At 41.2% G+C, this 26,024-nt stretch overlaps 1 protein-coding gene across 7 annotated transcripts in view; it reads right to left on the reverse strand.

Annotated features, from left to right (window-relative positions):
- The window catches only part of KDM6A (lysine demethylase 6A), a 303,262-nt gene that overhangs the window by 133,166 nt on the left and 144,072 nt on the right, over nt 1-26,024 (reverse strand). For 4 of the 7 annotated variants that reach the window (XM_045002630.1, XM_045002633.1, XM_045002635.1 and 1 more), the window contains exon 6: nt 11,626-11,746. In XM_045002630.1, the coding sequence (XP_044858565.1) occupies nt 11,626-11,746 (121 nt within the window). Of the gene's footprint in view, nt 1-11,625; nt 11,747-19,039; nt 19,169-26,024 lie in introns of all 7 variants that reach the window. The other 3 variants (XM_045002631.1, XM_045002629.1, XM_045002632.1) reach the window with 1 other exon arrangement.

Below are 26,024 nucleotides of genomic sequence, written 5' to 3' on the forward strand. Positions count from 1 at the left end.
CCTAGTTTATCATATCAGCATCATGAATACTTTTGAACAATTCAATCACCAAAAAAAGAACACAGAAAACACTGGACACACATGACTTCCAAAATAAAATGAAAAGATTAGACCAAAACAATAATATTAGCTTATTGCTTAGACTTGCCTGTTTTCTTTTTGAGGGCTCAGCAGTGATAGAGAAGTTAAAATCTCCTCTCACTTGCATTGCAATGCAGGCTGTGTGCCCCAGAGACATCCTTTAGTCTGTTACCATAGCAATACTAAGCAGGCAACTTAAAAACGATTAAACAAAATTAATCAAAAGGTCTCCTTTACATTTTTTCTGATAGAAAAAGATGTACAGACCTGTATATTTAGGCCTATGCAAGGGCCTAAATTTTACACGGACACTATCATGACCTATTAATGTTTAACATAAAACAGAAAGATACAGATTTGCTTTCACCTAGTAATACTATTATACAAAATGAACAGATCAAAAATGAAATATTTGACACTTATTTGGCGGTTCCTCTTCAGAATGGTTATGTTCATCAGACCCAGTGAGAGAACACAGATAACTGCATAAGTAGAAATGCCCATTTCAGCATTTAAATCTACCCGTATTCAACACTACACAGTGAGACAGCAGGAATATTCTCACTAAATAGGAAAAAACCACACACATTACCTTACAATTTCAAATTCCACAGCAGTGTCTCAAATATTCCAAAATGTTATCCATTTCTGACTGCACCATTTAGCAAATCACACTGTAAAAACTACAGATAATCCTGAACAGGTATATAGATTTTATAGAAAAACAAGGCACTTATACAAAACAATTATTACAAAAGCTGCATATACAAAACCAACAATCTTTCAAGCACAAACACACATGAACCACCCTACACCTCTAGTTGGTTACAACAAACAACAGCCTCCTTTCAGGTAGTCAATATAGACAAAAAAATAACCATGCAGCCTAATAAATTAAGCTAATCAGTCACAAACAATCCCATAAGTTACTACTATCAACACCAAAATTTACAAAACACCGTGTTAATTTCCAACTCCCATTTCTGCAACAAACAGAAGCAGCTAGCAAACATCTGCACCTCACACAAATATTGCGGTACTGAAGCTGTCTACTGCTGTGTGAAATAGTTGTTATGCAGGAGAGGCCGCTGCAGTTCAGAGACGACATACAATACCTCAAGGCAGACAGCAGTCTATAGAAATTCAAATCCTGAGTAAGAGGATTTACCTAGAAGGCTCTGTTCTGAATGTTAAAAAGTGTCTTTTCATTTCAAGTGCTACAGCTGAAGTAATGAAATAGCTTGATTTGTAACAATCTATAATAGTACAATTATCAGAAGACTGTTTTGTCTCCTTTAGAGTCCTTGACTTCCCTATATGATTGTGATAATTTCTGATGTAATCTTTCTGAGAAATTTAAAGTACAGTGCTTGCGTATGTACTCAATTACTGAATGTATTAAACCCAATCATAAAATGAAAATAACAGAATTAAATCTAATTTAAAACATTCTGTTCACTCTTACTACTAAAAGTGAGTGTATTACAGACACACAGAATCACTAATTCTCTTTAAAAGTATTTATCGTCCTCATTTACATACCTTTAGCATTAAAGAGGTCAAATACGTGATTTTTTTATTGTTTTAATCTATTAAAAGAAAACCAACAAATACAAAAGGTAACATTTGCCAATCTTACTGCAAGGCATTCAATAAGAGTAATTTGTAAATCAAAACCTTTAATAAATGTTTTTAAATGGTGAGTCTAACCCCTTTTCTTATCTCTAGTGTGATGCAACAAGTTTTGCTAATTGACAGCTGTACATTTATTTAGCACACTAAGCAAGCCATCATTTGGAAGCAGACAATTCTGACATCAACTTACCACTGGGGAAAGCCTGATCTCAGTGCAATTCTGTCAGAGATAGCTTTTTCTGACTATATGACCCAGGTGTGATATGTATGTTCCTTAGAGCTGTCTTTGTTCAGATAACTAGGACACAGTAAGCCTTGCGTAATCAAAGTGTTGGCACATACCCAAGGCACCATTTGCCAAGCATGGGGGGTGGAGGAGATGATGTGCAGCACGTGCTGCCAGACCAACTCTGCTCTCCAGGGTCCTCCAAAGTTGGAATTAATTCATGTTTTATGGAAAGAGGTTTGTGAGGCATAAACATCGTTTCTTTCATCCTACACCATACAATCAAAACACCAGAAATCAGCTACGAGAATAGGACAAAAGAAAAGTGCTCAAGACAGAATCAACAAAGGTCATATATTTACATAAACTGAATGAGATCGATCTGTTCAGAAGAATCACTTGCTCAACCAACCATAGCTGTAAAATCCTACTCAAGTAACAAAAATTAATGAAAACTGGATTTTCACTGGCCAAAAGAAGGTTCTCTCTTCCCAGGCAATCTCTTAAATAGTGCATTGTAATGTTTGTCACAACCATATCTGAGTACTCATGTTGGCTACAAATCTGAACATGGCAAAACATTAAGCCTTTAGTTGTACAGCATCTCAGAGGTTAGTTAAACTACAGTCCAAAAGACTACCACAGGGGAGAAATTGAGGGCCTGTCTTTGCTGCAGTGTTAGCTCAATTATCTGTACTGGAGTTAACTGCTCTCAAGTTAACCTAGCTCATTACCACTACAAACAGTTCTTTTTCTCTCCTGCTGATAATAGCTCACCTTAACTGATCACTCTCCTTATAGTGTGTATGGTAACACCCATTGTTTCATGTTCTCTCTGTGTGTATATACACATACATACACACACACACACACACATATATCTTCCTACTGTATTTTCCACTGCATGCATCCGATGAAGTGGGCTGTAGCCCACGAAAGCTTATGCTCAAATACATTTGGTGCCACAAGTACTCCTGTTTTTTTCTAGCTCCTGCGAACAGTCACACTGCAAAACAACACTCAAGTAGCACAAAGCATTTGAAATAGCAGCAACAGAATAGCTGAGTCCCCACTGCATTACAGCTCAAACAGCAGCAGCATTTGGACCTCCAACCCATACCCCCCTAACAAGTCAAAACGCATCACCTAGCTGAAGCTAGAGATCATTGTGTGTGCATGGGGAACTGGGTAGGGACAACACTAAACCTATACTTTGAGCTAACACGGCAGGGAAGACAAGCCAAGAAATGTGAATTGCTGTATTAAATAATCTAGAATGAAGTTAAGGTCCATAGACTGAAAAAAATGGAGTGCTACTGATATTCATTAGCCTGAATTTTTAAAGATTTTGAATCACACTTATTTTTCTTTTTACTGTTTATTTTTCTTTTAAGAAATCAGAAGCACAGAATGTCAAACAAGCCAATTTTTAGCAATTTACTCCTTTGTGTAATTACAGGATACAGTGACTAGAATATTTTCTATATAATACTTTAGTTTTCCTACAGGAGGTAAGTAGCAAACTGATTAGGAGAAAGATCTCCTTAATGCATGAGATTCAGTGATCCATAATAAAAAAAAACCTGTATGAACAATTCCAGCTGTTGATTCAATTACAAAGCTTCCTACCTTGTTAAGTAATTATGATTTGTCAAAGAACATGTGTGGGTATATAGCATACAGATAAACAGAACTGGTCAATCTGTGCAAGAGTTAAAGAGCACTTTAAATTGCAACCCTTATTTTCCGTTTACCTACAATTGTTTAAAAATAATCTTTTGACAGATTTTATCATGCTTGAGCTTCAGCCCACAAAATGCTTTTTTTTTCTTTAGACAGAGACAGCCACCTGAACAGCTAAAGATACAAATACAAAGAAATGTTCATCTTTTTAAAAGTATTTTATACTTTTTTCAAATAGTTCCCAGAGGAATAGGATTATAGTGAAATATTTTGCATTAATGAGTTTAAATATTAACTAAGACTTTTCATTAGTAAATGTAATTGAACTAGTTCAACCGTTTTTGTTCCAATTAAAAACTGATTTAAGAACTTTAACCCTGACATATTTACAGCTCTTAATTAATGCTTTAACCATGTTTGAAAAATAAATGCGGTGAAACAACATTTTGAAGGCTTGAAAATAGCCCAACTTTCTTAACTTAAAAAAGATGACACAGGGCCATGCTGCTACACATCTTCACTCATGCATTTTTGATTCTCTAATGGGAGCATGGCAACAATAACTCCCTAATTTTTCAACTTATTACCCTCACAGTAGTTTAAGTTACAAACTCAAATAATGATACCACAGGTATTCAAACATATCCTACAAAAAAAAATTACAGGCATTACAGTAAGTTGAATAAGTGATGGGATAGTGATTGATTGCTTCAAAGCAGATACCGTTAACATGTGTATATAGAAGATTTTAAACTCTTGTTCTGAGTCCCTGCATTTTTTTTTTTTTAAGACTAGTAGGATTGAAACTCAAACCCTTTAGTAGTCACCCCTACACAATTTAGTTTACCTCATAATTTTTAGCACTTCCTCATGGTTTTGTAGCAGGTGTCCTGTTGTTCTATGGATAGAAATATTACCTACACACATTCAGTAGTCCCAGTGTAGTAGGATAGCCAATTAGACTTGGGAATGAAGAGGGATGGGAGTTGTAGAGGCATGTTTTACTAGGGGTGAGGGTCTGTCATGGTACCAGGAGGCCCCTTTCAATAGGAGAGATGAGAGACAAACAAAGAAGGTGGATACAGACTGTAGTCATCTCTCCCACAAAGTGGTTCTCCAACCTGGATGTAACTGGGCAGGAGTTCTGCAACACACTGCTCATTGGGCTCCATAAGTCTCTTTTGTAGACAGCAAAAGCACCAAATGAGGTTGTGTGGTTGATGTCTTCTAAAAATGGGATATGAAAAATCCACCCACCTATGTCAGTAGCAAGAAGCAAGGTTTCCACTAGTGGGGGAGTTGGAACAGCATTTGCAAAACCATGAATTTCTGTTGAATGAGAGGTTTAATTAAATACATTTTTCTACTTCTTTTGTTTGTGACAATAACCTGGTGAATGAGAATTCATGCAGTACCAACTTCTCTAGTCTGAAGATGGATAGCTCAAGTGCAGTGTTTCTCAAACTACTGTACTGGCGACCTCTTTCACACAGCAAGCCTCTCAGTGCGACCCCGCCTTACAAATTAAAAACACTTATTTATATATTTAACACCATTATAAATGCTGCAGGCAAAGCAGGGTTTGGGATGGAGTCTGACAGCTCACGACCCCTGATGTAATAACCTCGCGACCCCCTGAGGGGCCCCGACCCCCAGTTTGAGAACCTCTGCTCTAGTGCATATTCAGCTGCTCACAGCTTTCCCAAAGATAGAGTCCTATTCATCCTGAGAGAGAGTATTTTTCCAGTCTGATTATTATTAGGTCCAGATTAATCGCACTGTTAAACAATAATAGAATATCATTTATTTAAATATTTTTAGATGTTTTCTACATTTTCAAATGTATTGATTTCAATTACAACAGAATACAAAGTGTACAGTGCTCACTTTGTATTTATTTTTTATTACAAATACTTGCACTGTAAAAAAACAAATAGTATTTTTCAATTCACCTAATACAAGTACTGTGGTGCGATCTCTATATGATGAAAGTTGAACTTACAAATGTAGAATTATGTACAAAAAAACCCTGCATTCAAAAATAAAACAATGTAAAATTTTAGAGCCTGCTAGTCCACTCAGTCCTACTTCTTGTTAAGCCAATCGCTCAGACAAACAAGTTTGTTTTCATTTGCAGGATATAATACTTCCCGGTTCTCATTTACCTTACCTGACAGTGAGAACAGGCATTCTCATGGCATTGTTGTAGCCAGAATCACAAAATATTTACATGCCAGATGCACTAAAGATTCATATGTCCCTTCGTGCTTCAACCACCATTCCAGGGGACATGCGTCCATGCTGATGACTGGTTCTGCTCAGTAAGAATCCAAAGCAGTGCGCACCAACGCATGTTCATTTTCATTTTCTGAGTCAGATGCCACCAACAGAAGGTTTATTTTCTTTTTTTGGTGGTTCAGGTTCTGTAGTTTCCACATCTGAGTGTTGCTCTTTTAAGACTTCTGAAAGCATGATCTACACCTTGTCCCTCTCAGATTTTGGAAGGCATTTCAGATTCTTAAATCTTGGGTTGAGTGCTGTAGCTATCTTTAGAAATCTCACATAGGTATCTTCTTTGCGTTTTGTGAAATCTGCAGTGAAACTGTTCTTAAAATAAACAATATGTGCTGGATCATCATCCAAGACTGCTATAACATGAAATATATAACAGAATGTGGGTAAAACAGAGCAGGGGACATACAAGTCTCCCTCAAGGAATTCAGTCACAAATTTAAATAAGTCATTATTATTTTAGCAAGCGTCATCAGCATGGAAGAAGCATGTCCTATGGAATGATGGTCAAAACATGAAGGGGCATATGAATGTTTAGCTATCTGGCACGTAAATACTTTGCAATGCTGGCTACAAAAGTACCATGCAAATGCCTGTTCTCACTTTTGAGTAACACTGTAAATAAGAAGAGAGCAGCATTATCACCTGTAAATGTAAACAAACTTGTCTGTCTTAGCGATTAGCTAACAAGAAGTAGGACTGAGTGGACTGGCAGGCACTGAAGTTTTACACTGTTTTGTTTTTGAGTGCATTATGTAACAAAAAAAAATCTACATTTGTAAGATGCACTTTCACAACAAAGATTGCACTACAGAACTTGTATAGGGTGAATTGAAAAACACTTTCTTTTGTTTATCATTTTTACAGTGCAAATATTTGCAATAAAATGATACACTTTGATTTCAATTGCAACACAGAACACAATATATATGAACAAGTAGAAAAACATCCAAAATATTTAATAAATTTCAATTGGTATTCTATTGTTTAACAGTGCAATTAAAACCGCAATTAATTTTTTGAGTTAATCACGTGAGTTATCTGCGATTAATCAACAGCCCTAGTCCAGATACTTTGTGTCAAGGTGTCCTTCATTCAGTGGCATTCCACTGTAACAGACTGAATAAATATAAAAATGAATATTACAATCAATATCGTATTCCTAGTGCTACACCTCTTCCTCGATATAACGTGACCCGATATAACACGAATTCGGATATAATGCGGTAAAGTAGCGCTCCAGGGGGGTGGGGCTGCTCCGGTGGATCAAAGCAAGTTTGATATAACGCGGTTTCACCTAAAACACGGTAAGATTTTTTGGCTCCCGAGGACGGCGTTATATCGGGGTAGAGGTGTATTTGTTTTAGTGGCTGGGAATAGGATTGTTGGGGAGCCTGATAAGGTATGGAATGGTTTAGGATTGTGCAGTAAATATTACCTGGTTGATTCTGTTGAAGTGATCAGTAATAAAGTAATGACCTTTAAGTAGTCACAGAATAAGGCCAAATCATCTACTCTGACCTACTGTATACCACAGACCACTAATGCATTCATCATCATTATACTTCAGAATTTGCACCGCATTATGATGAATAGGCAGCGCATGCTTCTCAGATGTTTCCGAAGACAACATTACACCAGTTTTCACAAAGTTTGTCAGAGGAACATTCTCTTTACAACCATAAGGACTAGAAACATTTTTTTAAAATGTATGCTTAAAGTCTAGAGCAAAATTCAACAAGTGCTGGATTCTGTGCCAAATTCTGGGGCCAAAATATCACAGGAGTACAAAAGGTCCTAATTATAATTTGCCAGTCTGAACTCTAGCAATGTTAAGACAATGGAAAAGTAATGATTTTAAAAAGCATTCTAAAGAGGGCTTATTTCATGCCTTGTAAAGAGCATAACTCTAATAATTATCCTTATAATCCGAAACCTTAAAATAGTAAAAATTATGTTTAAAGCCGCTTACATAAAACATAGATGATTTATGTTAATGTTCTAAAATTGTGTACAAATCATGGAAAACATTGACCTTTCCTCTTTGCCTCAAGACTCCTACTGACGATGACTCATCTCTTGGCATTAAAAGACCATTACTTTATTCTTAGCAATAACAAACAAACACAAAAGTTTAAATACCATCAAAAACCATTACAGTATTTCACAGTACATTAACCGTGCTGTAATTTGTGGGACCCCAAAAAGCCAGAAGAGATCATAATATGGAGAGCTGCCTCCCCTTCCTGCCACACTGTCAAACAGGAAGACTAAACTGAACAATGAGTTGCTATGTCAGCACACAGCCTCAGACAATTGTTCGTTCTTAAGGCCAGCTCTGTTAGTTCTGAACAATCATCTGAAGCTGTCTACATCTTATTACTCATACCTGTCCTTTAGTGTCCTGAATCTTTGTACCAAGGTCCTCACAATAAAAGTCAAATTAATTCCAATATTCCAGGATGTGGGTAACTCATCTGCCACTGTCCCTCTGTAAAGGTGGAATGTTCATTACCCATGAAAACTTCCTATCCCTACCTCTTGGTTAAGACTCCTTGGGAGACTATCACAAACAGGGCCATTCCTAGGGGAGTGTGGGGCTTGGGACATTAGAAACTTGGTGCCTATCTGTCGTGGTGTGCTCCCCCTGGCTCCACCCCCACTCCACCTCTTCCCCCAAGGCCCCACCACAACCCTGCTTCTTCCCCACCCAGTTCCGCCCCCTCCCCGAGCACGCTGTGCCCTCCCTCCTTCCCCCTGCACCCCAGCGCCTCCTGATGCCGTGAAACATCTGATCTGTGGAAGGTCCTGGGAGGGAAGAAGGGAGGGAGGGAGGGGTGCTGATTGGCTGGGCCCCCTGGTGGGCAGGAGGCACTAGGGGGGGAGGGGAGGTTCTGATGGGGGGGCTCCTCGCCACCTGCCTGCCGTTCACCTCCTCACTCCGCTGGCCCGCCCGCCTCACCTGCAAGGCCACCCAGAGCGCGGGGCCCAGGGCGGTCGCCCCGATTCGCCATACCCAAGGGATGGCTCTGATCACCGCTCTACTTTCTTCATCTTTCTTACTTTGTGCTTTTCATTTAGGGATTATTTATTTATTTATTTTCTGACCTGTGCAGCCTCTAACCACAACTCTGTATGAAACTGCAGAAGTTTTCGGAGTATGACCAGTTGGACTCACTGCACAAAAGTGTAACTTGTGCATATATCTGTAACTATAGAAACATACTATGCAAAAGCCTAGTTTAATGCAGCATCAAGCAAGACTGATACATGTATATTATACAAAGTGCTGTACACACAGTGATTAAAAGCAAGATATTCAAAGGTATTTAAACACCTAAGGATGCAGGCAAGTACCTGGTGGGATTTTCGAAAGCACCTAGAAAGCACACATCTTCCATGAAGTTTAAGGCAACTAAGCACTTCCTGATGAGGCAGGCATTAGAAAGATTTGGTCCACAGAGAATCCTGATGGTCAGACATGTTTTTGTTTAGCCAAATTACAATGGTTAAAAAATACTTTGTACAAATGCATTTTTTTTAAATCAAGATTTTTTTAAGCAACTATCTCCCAACGTTATAGCGGCGCTGTGCACACATGAAAAACTTGTCTCACTCCATTTGATATCTGAATGCAACATGTGATAGACCATAGCTCTAAGGAACTTCTGCTTCATTCCAGGTATCTGAAGATTTATACAGAATGAGGCTAGGCTCCACTGAAATTAAGATTATTATTAACAAGATTGCCAACTGTAAAACCAGGTCAACTGATTTTCCATCAGGATAACTTTGCCCAAGAAGTCTGCATTAACTTCTGAGTATGTTACAATGGAAAATACTGAAGTAAATGAACCAGTCAGGAAACTACAGTTTTTATGTTCCCAAGTCTATTATACTATTAAGTTTCACTTTTTAGGAACAGCAAATACTAAAAAAAAAAGCAAAATATGAAGAAAAATAAGCAGATTTGCAATCAACATAGCAGTATAACATTAGTTACTTATGTCACAAGTTTCAGAATCAGCTTTGTTACATATCAATTTTCCTTGTTACATCACAACTGAATTCAGTGACAGAACTATATCAGATGGCTCAATGGTAAGAGTTTAATATCCAGTTTCTATAAACAAACAGCTTTGTTTTTCTAAAAGTGAAATGCTCAAAATTTTTTCACTGCACAATTAAAGGAAAATTAATACTTCCTTGTAAATTAAACTATCACATTTTTTCTGTGCCCAAACCATTCCTTAAAAAAATCCTTCCACTCTTCTCTTCTTTTTCTGGCCTACACTTATAGGATCCAATGACATGTGCATGCCACAAATACAAAGGAATAGGGCAAAATAGTACAGCATTCAAGCCTACTCATGATCTGCCAAACCTCCAGCCTTTCCCAGCCCTGCTTTGTTACTTTATTTCTTTTACATACACACACACACACACACACTCACACTCTCCCTCTCTCTCTCTCTAATCAAAGTTATTCGCTCTGCCTGAAGCTCATGAGCTGGGATTTCTCCTCCTGACAGGGAATGGAAAGCTAGTTGCTAACATGTTCCTGGGTATGGTTGAGGTAGAAGTACTCCTCTGATCAATGCTCTACTTCCCTTTTTGATGATGTGCTTCAGATAGCACGCAGAATGCAGATCTGAGGAAAAGTAAACTGGCAGAAAGTGGAAAGCAAAGCAGTTCTACATTCCCAATGCCCAATATTTTTTCTTATTGGTTTTAGGCAAGTTGAGTTACAGAGTGCAGAATGAGATAAAAGAAGAACAGACATATGTATAGACTCAAGAGGGTTTAATATACAGAAATATAACCTTAAAATTACATTTCATGTTCAAATATTTTCTGCCCTGCAATGTGGATTTCATTGTATAACATGAAGTTCTTGTAAAAAAAAAAAAAAAAAAAACCTTCTTCCAGGACAGGTGAATTTAAGGTTACAGGTTTGTACAGGGTGAGAAAAGGAAGGACCGGAGAGACCAAGAGCAAACAAAACAAATGATACTTAAGGAGAGAAATTACAGAAGGAAACCAAAGAATGAGGCAGGAGGGGGGACAGAAAAGGAAGTAAAGAAAAGAAGATGCAGAAGTTGGGGGTGGGAAGAGGTATTCTACACTGAGAAACAGTTTCTAACTGATCAGACAGCGATTTCTTTCCCTAGGAGGTCATTCAGGCACAAGGAAGTGCAAGAGTAATCAGGATATGTTGTCAGGTAGGAAAATTGTAACAAAATAAAAAGATGAAAGGGAACTGATTTTATTTTGAATAAATGCTTCCTGACGGCACCAATTCCTAAACATTTTCTCTTTGTTTTCAATGGGGGAGACTGAAAGGAGGAGGGAAAGATCTCTAGAACCCCAAACTGCCAATGTTAGTCACTCCTTTACCATCCTCTCCATCTCCCTTCTATACACTTTCCTTCCCCATGCACTGACCCAAGAATTTATACACTCAATTTAAACTGCTGGAATGCCAGTGCCTACCCACAGCTTTGTCAGGCTTTTCATTTGGCACTTAAACACCCTCTACTGTTACCCTCTCTGAGAGACTCTACAATTACTAAAATATTGTGTATAAGTATACTTCTACTTTCAAAATTACGATATTACTAATGTAAACTTATAGATTATTTGCAGTTTTAAAATGCAATGAAATTTGCAATAATTGCCAAACAGAATTTAAGAATTTTAAAACCTACCTTTAAACTAGACTCATAGTCTGTATTCACTTTGAACATAAGCCCAAGTCGCAAATGAATTTCCTTGGCTCGACAAAAGCTGGGATCAACATAAAGCACCTCCTGAAATGCTTTAATCGCCCTGGAAAAACAAACATTAAAAAATTGCAACATTTTATGCAAAGTTACTTTATAATCAGTGCATTTTATTTATTTATCTTACATAGTAAAAAATGAAAAGCAGAAAATTGTTATGGGTAAACACATCAAGATCAATTTTATGTAGAAAGATGGTAACGTTACTTTTTTGTTGCATAGTTTTCAGTGTTTATTTCAAGTGTTAACAAAAATTTGTACTTCTAACACCCTAGTTGTCTACAGATCTAACCTAAAAGTTCAACTTTTTCCATTCAATAGGAGAAATTGCATGACATACTGTTTGTTTTTGATTAACATCCCAATTTTTTTCATTTCAGAAAAGTTGGACAAAATAAGAATTGGTAACAATATTTATTATAACTTAAGAACAACAAGGTGTAGACGGTATGCTCCATCTCTGCCTCTGCTCCTGGCTGGTTACAACTACCTGGGAGCAGAAGCTGGTGGTGAGAGTAGGAAGACAGAACCAGCATTAAAAGTTCAGGAGTGATCACCCACCACTTTCACAGTGGCCTCAGGCATCTTCATTTACAGAACTCTGTCCCCCACTCCTCAAAACACATCCGACCAGCTACTCAGTTGCCTAAAGAGTCAATTGCTGCCCAAGTTCTTTCTCCAGCATCAACCCCCTCCCCTCCAGTTGCCCAAGCATGCTCCTATACTTTTGCCAATTCCTCCCACCCCCAATACGTGGACAGTGTGGTAGGAGCAGACAGACTCAGGATATCATTTCCTAGACTATTTTTATTCACAAGACCTCTCTACCTTAGACAGAGATGGTAGACAGAAAAACTGCACACAAGCAACTCTAGTTGCAAAACCCCTCTGCTAAGGCACTACTAGCTGCTTTTTACCCAAGAAGTAGCTCACTCTGGTTCTTGGTTGCAGTGTTGTTGTAGCTGTGTTGGTCACAGGATATTAGAGAGACAAGATAAGTGAAGTCTTTTATTGAACTAACTTCTGTTGGTGAAAGACGAAGCTCGAAAGCTTGTCTCTTTCCACCAATTGAAGTTGGTCTAATAAAAGATATTACTTCATCCACCTTGTCTTTCTGGCTCTTGGTGTCAGTCCTGCCCTTGGCACACTATAACCCTGTCTACACAAGGGAAAAAGTATATATTTTATCTAACTTGTTTAAAGATGTTTTACCTAATATATTATCCAGCATATTAAGTAATTGGTCCATCGACTTTAACAAGGTTTTAGCTGCTAACTGTAAACATAAGATTCCCGGTTAGTTTTCCTAGTCTAGATAGAGTCTGTAGGACCTTGTATCCTACCAGTACTCTCACCTGAGAAGTCCCTTAGCCAAAGTCATGATGAATAAGTTTCCTCACAATACTGGCAAAAAAGGTACTCTAATTCATGCCAAGATACAGGTTCACACTATGCGGGCATTTTTACCACTGCCTCATTTAATCTTGCACTGGAGCTGCCTGAGTGGGCACTGGAGATGAATCACCATTCAACTTTCCTATGGAGTTAGCCATATTAAAGTAAATGAATTAAAACTGAAACATGTATTTCATTATAAACATTCCCCATATAGTGATACGATCTTTAATTACACATACTATTTTTCCCCACAGGAACCTGCCTCATCCAGTGCACAAAATAGACCTACTCTAAGGATCAACCAGAGCTGTGTAGTGAAGGAAGCTGTCCTCTGTAGAATCCCTGCCTCATTTGTTGCAGAAGCTGGGAGGTGTGTAGTACATGAGACACGTGATTGCAGGAAGAGAGAAAAGAGTCTCATGGTTAAGACAGCTGAATGCCACCTTGAAGAATTGGATTCTAACTCTGCCTCTGCCATACAGTTCCCAGGAGATATTAAGCAAGTCACTTAAGCCAAACTTTTCACAGGTAGTCACTAACTGTGTGTTCCTCATTTTCTGGGTGGTCGACTTGAGTTTCTGCGGTCCAATTTGCAGAAGTGCTGAGTGCTCATAGCTGCAACTGAAGACAATTGGGATCTGTGCTTTGAATATATGAAGTGGGACAGAATGCTAACTTTGAAAAAATCAAGTCAATGTGTTTTAAATTGGGCACCTAAAATCAGTGGATACCTTTGCACTTAAACTGAGTGTCAGTTCCCCATTTCTAAAATGCAGATAAATACCATCTCTTCTCACAAGGGTGGTGTTACCATAAATTCATTTCTGACTATGAAGCACTCGGGGTACGTCCATACTACCCGCCGGATCAGCGGTTAGCAATCGACTTCTTGGAGTTCGATATATCGCGTCTCATCTAGACGCGATATATCGAACTCTGAACGTGCTCCCGTCGACTCCGGAACTCCACCACCGCGATCGGCGGTGGCGGAGTCGACGGGGGAGCCGCGGACTTCAATCCCGCGCTGTGAGGACGGGTAAGTAGTTCGAACTAAGGTAGTTCGACTTCAGCTACCCTATTCGCGTAGCTGAAGTTGCGTACCTTAGTTCGACACCCTCCCCCCCCCGTGTAGACCAGGCCTCAGATACTGTAATGATGAGCACCATGGAAAAGCCCGTAAGAAAAAAATATACTTTTTTTTTTTGTTCAGAGCAGGATTTGATTAATGTGCAGTAAAATAAGGTCTGGGGCCACACAATGAACAAGGAGGAGTAAAAAAATATTGTTTTGTGCACTGTATGAGGCAGGGGTCCTGTGGAAAAAACAGTATGCAATCAGGTAATTAAAGATCACACTCAATGCATGAGTGTAAGGAGGCCAAATTAAGAATGCACAGGCAACCGTAATTCTGGCATTTCCTAACTTTTGAATGTTTGATTTTGCAACCAAAATAAAGTTTTTTTTAACAGTGTGTGTTTGGCCATGTGCACTTTTTAAAAAAACCTAGAAAATTATATTGAAAAAATATTGAATGCAAGCGAGACAGGCTCCTTGCTCTCAGTTCCAGCACCCTGCACTATCCCAACTTGGAGAAGCCAACATCGAAGTCCAACTTCATCCTTGTAGCCCTGGGCTGGAAGGAGCATGCTCAGTACGCTCTGTGGGAATGATGCATGTGCAGTCCTGTCATACACAGGAGCTGTGAGGAATGGAGGATGCTCAACTGCTCTCTGGGAATGGCTCATGCACAGGGTGGTCACATGATGGAGGCTGTGAATGGCTCGAATATGTCCCGTGCACATGGAATCTTCAGAGATTTTAGCTGTTACGATCGAAGAAGTCTCCACTGAGCAGGTGCAAACAAGGATATTTCAAAGCCTTATAGTTTGGTCAAGAAAGGGTGGATTTCCACAGGAACAGCAAAAGGCACTTTCCTGACACAAAGGGAACCCTATGTCAAATTTCAAGTCCCTGCTCTAAAACATGGGCATGCTGGAGTTTTTCAAAGAAAGGGTTACAAGAATTTCTCAGCATTGCAAAACATATTTTCCCCTGGCCTCACATTTGGAAACAGTTAACCATTTTGGCTGAATTTTAAAGGGGTTGGAGGATCCTGAAGCAGACACCCAAACATTTAAAGTTTAGCAAAGTTATAAGCAACTAAAACCAGGGTCTTATAATGGGAAGTGTTGTGCAACCTTCACAGGCAGTAATACTAACCCTGCCTATTACTGCTCACTCTATTCTTAGAGCTAGAAGAGAAACACATCACTACATATTATTTAAGTAAATCTACCTGGTTATTCCCTTGAAATCATAAGAAAATACTGGGTTTTTTTATTATTACTGGTTTATAAGTATGTTTGTCAGCTCTTAAACAGCTGTGTTACTCCAGTAAGGAACGCTGGTTAAAATATTTGTTTTAAAAAAATAAATCAAACACTAGTAATGCTGCCAGTTAGACCCAACAACTGTGGGATCATCAGAACACCAAGATTAAATACAGATACAGTTCAATTCAACTAGATGCCTATGGAATTTGTTATTTCTCCTGTTTTACTTATTGAGTTACAGGTTTTAATATGATGCACAGGGCTTTAAGAGCTACTGAAGTCAATGAGAGTCATGAAGCTAACTTCCTATTCACTTACTTGACAACATACCTATCCAAAGTATACATTTATTACATGGATTAGTCTACTGCAGTGCTTCAGTTAATATAGATTTTTAGATTCCTGTAAACAAAGCATCATCAGTAAAAGGGAACTCTCTCCAACCCAATGAAGTTACAGTACTGTAAACCAAAGGTTAGGTTGGTAAAATGATTCTTCAGAGATGATCACAAATAACTGGACGTTATGTAAGGTGGTGTAAAGCCTTGTTAGAAATGTATTTTTATAACATTAAGTATAGAGTAAAAGGGATATGCCCAATTTAAATTGAGAGGAAGATGTGCTAAAGCTCACTGTCTGCACTGTACCAAATGGTTTAGCATTATACACAGCTTTTTGTGTGTTATAATTTTTTTTAAATTATTGTTCCAAATCTAAATTAAGAATGGGTTCTGTGTGTGTCACACTGTTCTATGAATATCAAAGAGATACATATACCTATACCCTGTCATAATGGATTTTCAACAATGTCTTTCCTCATCCCAAAATTTATTTATAGCATGCATATTTTTAATTATCATAGCTAGGGTACTAGGATCAGCTATAGCTTAGGCTGCCAAATAGTTCCCTTTCAAAAGCCTCCCTTGCCACTAACACCGCCACCACCACATTTTTAGACAGTTAAGGATTTTTTGAGGCTAAAAGTAAAAAATATACAATCCTCTTTTGCTCAAATATAGTGCTGAAAGAACTGATTGCCAGATTTGGACTTTTTGCCTAAGTGAGAAGATGTATTATTTTGAAGTGCCTTTTAATATTTCAGTGGAAAGTAATTTTGATTTAGCAGTTAAAGAGTCTTTAGGGGGAAAATGTGCTTCACCCACTTGAAATAAGCTTTGTTTTTAACTGTATCAGTACCTATAAAGAACAATCTGTCAGTTAACTAAAAGGCAAAATGTGATCCACATGCGGGCATGGATATATATTTTTAAAAATAACAAAGTTTAGTTAAGATTTTCATATTGAATGAGGCAGGGGTTCATAGAAGGATGCCTCATAGAATGCAGGGTTAAGTTGTGCACTGAATGCAGCAGAGAGTTACAACGGCTCATTTAGCATGCATAGTGTGGTAAACTTTATAAGCCCTGGACATAAAGGTTTGTGCCTACCACACAGAATTAAAGAATGCAAGGTGAACACACACGAGGAAGGGGGCCCTGGACATAGTATACAGCTAATGTAGGTTGGAAAATAGTGGTGTTTAGTGAAAGTTGTGCCTAATTATGGCATTTTTTTCTCTTAAAATGGAAATCCATTAAAAACTAAAAGTTAAGAATGCTTACGGCAACACATAAAAGCTAAGAAATTCCTGGGACAATGTTGCACATTCAACTTCAGTTCTGCCCCCCGATGCATTACAACATGGACTATGACCATATGCAAATATCTCAAATATAAATGCCCAGACAAACCCCGACATTATGCTTATAGTAAAAAAGTACATATTGGTAATGTGACAGTTAAAAATATTACAGGTCTGTTGTAATTATCTCCAAAACAAGCTTTTCAAACCCAGAAATTCAGACTTCAATATTTCTTTTTATCCTCATCATTCAAAGTATGGCCCCATGTCTTATGTAATTCAGATCTTCCAAGGCTTGCACTAAATATTAAATTAATTTCTTCATGGGCTTTTCTATGGAAGCCCATCAATGTAGTATCTGAGCCTCTCAAACATCAATTTATCTCCACTATTCCTCTGAGATAGAGTATCATCAACTTTACAGACAGGGAAGTGAACCACAGGCAGATTTAAGGCAGAAATTTGCAGCATTCTTTACTAATTTTAGAATGATTGCACCACAAACTTGACATATCTAGTTTTAAAGAGTATTAGCATTTTTAAATGGCTGTGAAGGCCTTTGAATATATAATTAACCCTCAAAATATCTGAAGGTAGGTGGGTAAATATTATCCCTATTTTACAGATAGGGAAACAGACAGAAAGGCTATGACATGGCTAAGGCCACACAGAGAATCAGTGACAGAACGAGAGATTAGAACCTGTGATTGCTTAACTCCCAATCCTGTGCTCATTGCTCCAGACCACACTGCCTTACTATCAGAGTAGCTGAACACCCACAACTTGTATTGACTTGAACTGCTGTTGTGGCAGCTCAACTTTCGAAAAAACATGCCCAAAATGTCGCAAATTGTAACACGGAAAATGAGGAACGAAAACAAAATTAGTAACTACCTGCAAATTTAAATAAACTTAAAAAATTAACTCATTTTCTAAAATTTTCCTATATTCAAAACTAATAAAGTATATTTTAAGCAATTCTGCTTTGAGAACTAACTAAAATGGCTTTATTGGGTCCAATTTTTATTCGCTCAATGATTTTGTATTAAATATGCTGGGTTTACCAATAAAATGTTTTCCTACATACAAACTCAACCTGGAACTAGAACCAAGCTGCATCCTTTCCATTCCATGTATCAAACATAATAAAGATTCTGCAGACCAAATTAGACCCTCAGTTATAGCCACACAACCCTTTTGTCTTCAATGGATTTGCAAAGGGGAAACTCATTCGAATTTAGTAAACTCAGAAATTAGATTTTATTGATATACAAAGATTAGAATCCAACTCACTCATTCATAGCTATGTTGGCTCTCTAGGACTAACAGAAATTGAAAAACATAACACATTTAACAAGTGTTACTGAAATATTCCTCAAAATGCTTTTAAAATAGGGGATCCATAAATATTATGCTGCATTTGAAATTAACACATATAGCTGACTAATGTATATAACAGGGATCAGCATCCTTTGGCACGCGGCCTGCCGGTTTGTTTACCTGCCACGTCTGCAGGTTCAATGGGGGCTGCGGGAAGCGGTGTGAGCCAAGGAATGTGCTGGCCGCCGCTTCCCACAGCCCCCATTGGCCTGGAGCAGCAAACCACGGCCAGTGGGAGCTGCGATCGGCAGAACTTGCAGATGCAGCAGCTAAACAAACTGTCCCGGCCCACTAGGGGGCTTACTCTGGCGAGCCGCGCGCCAAAGGTTGCCGATCCCTGGTATATAATTACGAAACAAGTCAAGAACGAGATGAAGTGAGTTATTTTGTATGCTATTATCTATAACCAGACATGGTTAGAGACATACTGCAGGCTATTCAACATGATCACAAGATCAGTATTAACAAAGGCAAATGATCTAGTAATCTAAAACCACTAGACCAATTTCTGTCCCATACCAAGGTCTGCATCCAGAATTATTTGGGCCAAGGAGACTTGCAGTGTCTAGGTACTCAGCTGTCTTACCTCAAAGCTTTTCTATGATTTAACCAAAAATGAAAGATTAGATTCTGGATGATAGCCAAATTGTTGCCAAATGTGGGTTGCTTGCATGAAGACCACTTAACAGCTTCCTTGAGAGACATCTTGGCTTTCCTAAAGTAGGAGATAATAGTCTCAACCACCAATTAACCAAACTCTTCCACACTGATTTTTGTTAGCAACAGATTTTGCTCTCCCCCAGGCCTTCAAAAGACAGGAAGGACATCAGTGATAGGAAGGACACTGAACCAAAGGGTTCCCAACACCTCTAAACTCACCAAAAGACAACTTAGGCACAGATTTTTTTAAGGTATTTAGGTGCTGCTGTGCTCAATATTTCAATGTCTAACTGATTTAGTAGTCCAAATGTCATTTTCAGAAGGGAATTAGGCACCTAGGAGGGCCTTAACCTTTGTTCTCTCAGGATAGCAATCAGCACCCACAGTACAGCAGACTTGTACTGAATCATCTTCTTTATTTGATTCTTACACTAAACAATTTTCATCAAAAATGGAATGGATTCCACATTGTAGCCAACAGAAGCTATCCACTACCACATGAATCTGGTCAGAGACTCTGCTGATGCTATGGCAGAGGTCGGCAATCTTTCAGAAGTGGTGTACCTAGTCTTCATACATTCACTCTAAGGTTTCGAGTGCCAGTAATACATTTTAACGTTTTTAGAAGGTCTCTATAAGTCTGTAATATATAACTAAACTATTGTTAAGTAGCCGTGTTAGTCTGGATCTGTAAAAGCAGCAAAGAGTCTTGTGGCACCTTATAGACTAACAGATGTTTTGGAGCATGAGCTTTCGTGGGTGAATACCCACTTCGTCGGATGCATGTACAAACTATTGTTGTATGTAAACAAGGTTTTTAAAATGTTTAAGAAGCTTCATTTAAAATTAAATTAAAATGCAGATCTTATCAGTTTAGTGCAGTGGTTCTTAACCTGGGGTGCACGCACCCCTTGGGGTTGCGAGATGTCCTTTCTGGGGGTGCGAGACATGCAAGATTTTTTTAGAAGCTGGGGGCGGCTGCAGAGCGCTGGGCCTAGGCCAGGAGCAGAGCCCTGGGCTGGCTGCCAGTACCCCAGGCCGGCAGTGGGCTGAGCAGGGCCGGAGGCCCAGATCCCGACTGGCAGGGGACCGGGCGGCTGGAACCCCAGACCAGCAGCGAGGTGAGTGGGGCCGGCGGCTGGTATCCCAGGCCGGAAGCAGGCTGACTGGGGCTGATGGCTGGGACCCCTGCTGGCAAGGGGCCGGTGGTCGGAACTCCAGACCATCAGTGGGCTGAGCAGGACCGGCAGACAGAACTACCTGCAAATTTAAACAAACTTAAAAAAATTAACTCATTTTCTGAAATTTTCCTATATTCAAAACTAAAAGTATATTTAAAGTAATTCTGCTTTGCGAACTAGCTAGAATGAGAACCCCAGAGTGGCAGCTAGGGTGCTAGGAGGATGATGGTGGCTCCACCTTGGTGAATCTTCTGAGCAACTTGAGGTATGGTCACTGGGTCAGGGGAGCAGGAGAGCGTTGCCTCCTGAGAGTCATTGCCTATGGCTCCCCTGGAGCAGTATATGGGAAGCTTTCTGTTTGTCTGGGATGCAAAGAGGTCCCATTGGCGAGTACCCCACTGTGCAAAGATGTTGGTCAGAACTGTTCTGTGTATTTCGCATTCATGGTCTATGTAGAGACTTCTGCTTAGTGTGTCCACTAGGGAGGTCTGAGCTTTTGGGAGGTATGCAGTCTGTATAGTAACCTGATTCCTGACACACCAGTTCCACAGTCGGACTGCCTCCAAGCATAGAGAACGAGCGCTCACTCCTCCCTGTTTGTTTCTACATACACACACCATGGCAGCGATATTGTCTGATACAATTTACACATGTGGAGGTAGCATATGAGGGGAAGGAAGGCCTTGCAGGCTAGGCAAGCTGCTCTGAGTTCCAGCAAGTTTATATGCAGTCAGCCTTCCTGTGGTGTCCATGTATCCTGAGCTGTGTGGCGGTCCAAGAGAGCACCTCATCCTGTGTGTCTGTCACAATGGTGGCCCTCATGGTAGGACTGAAGGGGGTCCCCACCGTAAGTTTGGTTGAGTTGGACCACCAAGCAAGAGAGGCGAGAAATCCTGAGGGAACAGTGACTTTGAGGTCGATGCAGTCCCTGGTCAGCTGGTAGGTCAAACGTAGCCAGGCTTGTAGGCATCGCTAGGGGAGTCTAGCGAAGTGTCACATAGGTGCATGCAGCCATATGGCCCAAGAGGGAAAGGCACCAACACACTAGTGTGGGGCTTGCAGGTAATGCAAGCGATCAGGCTGTCCATCACATAAAATCTGTCTGCTGGGAGGAAAACTTGTGCTGAAACCGAGTTCACCTTTGCTCCTCTGAAGTCTGTGTGTGAGACACAAAATGGACTTGTCTAAGTTTATGTAGACATGTAAGAAGGAATCAACGAGACTCTACTGCAAAGCCAACTTCATGTTGGTATTGTCTCACTAGAAGCCAATCGTCCAGGTATGGGAACATGTTATGTCGCTGGCATCACATCTGAGTCACTACTACAGCAAACTTCTGTGAAGACCTTTGGTGCTGTCTCATGACTAAAAAAGGGAGGACACAAAACTGGGAGAGCTGCTGTCCAACCCTCAACTGCGGGAACTTCCTGCATGATGGATGAATGTCCACATAGAAATATGCTTCTTTCATGGTGAGAGCTGCAAACCAAACTCCCTCCTGAAGGGAGGGATTATGGATGCCAGTGTAATCGTTCTGAATTTCAGCTTTCTGATGAAAATATTGAGCTGTTGAAGATCCAGGATGGGTCTGCCTCTCACCATTTTTTGGGGGATGAGGAAACATTGGAAGTAGAATCCTCTTCTCTGATATTGAGGCAGGACACTCTCTATCGTACTCTGGAGGAGTAGCACGTCTGCCTCTTGTTGAAGAATCAACTGGTGGGAGGAGTCCGGGGGAGGAGATTGGGGGGGAGAAGTTGTGCGGAGGGAAGGAAAAGAACTCTATGGAATATTCATGATGGATAATCTCCAGAACACAACAGGTTGTGGTGATCCTTCTCCAACTGAGGGTGAAGAAGGTGAGGCAGCCTCAAAGACCACAGGTGGCGGAGGAATCTGTGGTGGTGCGCAGGGTCTTGACCCGTGTGTCAAAAGTGGCCTTTGACCTGCAGCTGGAAGTACACTGAAGATGTGATAGTGGCGGGAGCTGGGAAATGGCTCTCTGGGATCTCAGTTGCTTGGGAGGATATTCAGGTAGGCATTGTTAGTAGTAGGGGTAGAAGGAAAGTCACCATGGTCTGAAGGGCTGTTTTTGATATTTTCTCCTGGGGGCTGGAGCACAGATTCCCAGGAACTTCAGAGTGGATCTTGATTCCTTCACAGAATAGAGACACACATTCATCATCTTGTCATTGACCAGACCGGATTCGTTGAAAGGGAGGTCCTAAATGGTATTTTGGACCTCTCTTGGGAATCCAGATGACTGAAGCCAAGAGTCTCTATGCAGGATATACCCTGTGGCCAAGGACCGGAATGAAGTATCAGCTGTGTCCATTACAGCCTAGAGAGTTACCTTTCCCACCAGCCTCTCATCACCCACCAAAAACTGGTCTTCCACAGGAAGTTTGTCTTTAAACTCTGCCAGCCTTGTGTAGGTATTAAAGCTGTAGTTAGCCAACAATGCCTGGTAGTTGGCTATACAAAACTGAAGGCCTGTGGAGCAGATCTTCCTGCCCAGGAGATCCAGCCTCTTCGACCCTTTATCTGGCAGAGTGGATTTCTGCAGGTGCTGCCAAGCCCATTCCGCTGCCACTTGCACCACTAGTGAATTAGGGGCAGTGTGTATAAAGAGAAAAATTGGCTCCTTTGGCCAGCACAAAATAGTATCTCTCAGTTCACTTTGGAACGTGGGCATACAATGCTGGTGTGTGCCAACCTGTTCTGGATGGTTCCAGTATGGTCTCATTTATGGGAAGGGCCACCTTGGATGGGCGCAGACTCACCTGGTGGTGCCTCCTGCTGGTCGTCTCGGGAATTAGCTCACCAGTCGTCAGAGCGCCCTCTGCAGGCCAGGTGTCCTGCCTGTCTTTGGCCCCCATGTCCCTCCCGGACCCCAGTGCCCTTGTCTTGGGTGCTGCCCCCTGGCAGTACCCTGCTCTCTCTGGGTCTCCCCATCCAGGAGCACCCCCAACCCTATCCCCACATCACCTCACTCATGGCTACTGCCAGTCACTGTCTAGCCCCCGTGCCCTGGAGCGGACTGCAGTCTACCAGCCAATCATCACAGGCAACAAGGGGTTTGGACTGGCTGCCTTTACCCACTCTCAGGCTGTCCCTCTGCAACCCCAATACCTATGTGGGCCTCCTGCTAGGCCGCAGCCTGGCGCTTTCCAGGCTGGAGCCTCCCCAGCTCCTCTGCCTTTCCCCAGCCCTGCTCCACTCAGGTAGCCTGCTCAGGTCCCTGCAGCCAGGTCCATCTCCCTCTACAGCTAGAGACAGACTGTGGAGCTCCTGGCTCCCAGCCTCTTATATAGGGCCAACTGAGGCTTGATTGGGGCGTGGCCCAGCTACAGCTGCTTCCCCAATCAGCCTAGTAGCTGCTTTCCCTGCCACAGCCCTCTCCCAGAGCTGTTTTAAGCCCTCCAGGGCAGGAGCGGGATAACCACCTCACTACAGTCCCTTTGGCTGTAAAACATCCAGGAGACGGTGCTGGGGGTTCTGGACCTCCTCCAACAGAATTTACAAGTCAGTAGCCACCCTTTGAAGTAGATCTTGATATTGTCAGTGGTCATCTGGTGGAGAGGGTGGGTAATAAGGAGGTTCCGGTTGGAATTGCAGGTTCCGGCTCACTGACAAATGGCTGATGAGACGGGGAAGAGGACGAGGTTACTTACCTGTAAGTGAAGATTCTTCAAGATGTGTGGTCCTTATGTGTATTTCACTGAGGGTTTACACATGCACACTATGTGTCCGGAGCTGGAGAATCTGAAAATAGTAATGTCCGTTGGTTTGCACGTGTGCCCTTGCCTCATGGTTACATCTGAACTGATAAAGGGCAAGGTGGACTGACCACGTCTCCAGTTCCTTCTCCACCGCAAATCAAACAGATCCACAGCAGAGGGGAAGGAGAGTGGGAAGTGGAGTACAGACAGGGGCACACATCTCGAATAACCTCCAGTTACAGGTAAACCACCACCTCTTCTTCTTCTTCTTCTTCTTCAAGTAATGGTCCCTATTGTATTACAGCAAGGATAACTAATTAGCAATAACTAATTCAAAGAAGGGGGCAAGGATGAGGATAGATTGGTTGAGCAGAGGACAGCCACACCAAATGATGTATCCTTCACAGAGTTCTGCGCCAAGGCATAATGTGGAGCAAAGGTATGTACCAAACTCTACGTGGCTGACCAACCTGTGTCTCAAAGTAGTACATCATGGAGGGTGGCCATATTCGACATCTGGTCTCTTGCAGAATGGGCTCTCACTCAGAAGTGGGTGGCAGTACCAACTGATAAAGCGTAATGCATCCTGAAATCCACATGGAGATTCTCTGTGTAGAAATTGCTTGCTCCTTAACTCTCTTAGCTATTGTGATAAACAATGTAGGAGACTTTCTGACTGGTTTTGCCCTCTACCGGTAGAAGGCCACAGTCAAGGCCTAGCAGACATCAAGGGAGTGAAGTTGTCGTTCCTCTGCTGAGATGTGAGGCTTTGGAAAGAAAGCAGCTAAGCGTACAGGCTGGTTGAGATGAAACTGGGATACAACCTTTCATAGAAACTTGGGATGTAGGTGCAGGAAGACTCTGTCCTTATGGAAAGTGGTAAAAGGGGGTCCTACCCTCAAAGCCCCAAACTCACCTACTCTCCTCGTCAAAATGATAGCCACCAGGAAGGCGACTTTTATGGAAAGAAGGGACATAGAGCATGAAACCAGTGGTTCAAAGGGCTGTTTCATTAGTGCTGCTAGAACGAGGCTGAGGTCCCACTGAGGAGCGATAGATTCTATGGGTGGGAAAGTTCTGAGGAGGCTTGTCCAAAACCTAACAGTCAATGGGGATGTGTAAAAGTGGAGTGTCCTTCCATGGTGGTGTTGAAAGGTGCTGTTTGCCGCTTGATCTTGAGACAGTTGAAGGGAAAGCCCCAATATCTTACAGGACAGGCGGTAATCCAAAAGAAGGAGAATCTCCACTTTTCCATTTGGCACCATAGGAACACCTAGTGGACTCTTTCCTGTTGCTTGAAAGTATGTCTTGCACTTCTGATGAACACTCCTATTCTAGTGAAGATGCCCATCCAACAACCACACTCTGAGGTGAAACATCTACAGATTGGGATGTCTGATCCTGCCTTTGTGTTACATTAGCAGCCCAGGAAAAGTAAAAATGGGAAAAGGGTGCCAGGCTGACATGCAGAGAAAATTGGGAAACCAAAACTATATTGGCCAGAATGGGGCGATCAAAATGACTGTGGCTCTCTCCAACGTGATCTTGTGGAGTACTTATGGCAGCAGTAGTACAGGGGGTAAGCATGATTGATCTGGTCTGACCAGTGTGGTATCAGAGCATCGTCTTCAGAGTGGATACGGTTACCGTTCCTCACCAACCCCCTGCCTCTGGAGCAATATGTGCTGCATTTGTTGTTGGTGTGGGAGGCAAAGAGGTCTCTGGTCGGGGTCCCCCAATAGTTGAAAATGTTGCTTACTATGGTGTCATGGAGTTCTCACTCATGATTGGCCACGAATCTTCTGCTGTCCCTAACCTCTGTTTGTCAGAAGCTGGGAAAGGGCGATGGGATGGATCACTTGATGATTACCTGTTCTGTTCATTCCCTCTGAAGCACCTGGCATTGGCCGCTGTCGGAAGACAAATACTGGGCTAAATGGACCTTTGGTCTGACCCAGTATGGCTGTTCTTATGTTCCATAAAGTCCTGCAGTTTGCCACACTGAAGA

Source organism: Mauremys mutica, chromosome 1, assembly GCF_020497125.1.
Source record: "Mauremys mutica isolate MM-2020 ecotype Southern chromosome 1, ASM2049712v1, whole genome shotgun sequence".
In the NCBI taxonomy this organism is placed as follows: Eukaryota; Metazoa; Chordata; order Testudines; family Geoemydidae; genus Mauremys; species Mauremys mutica.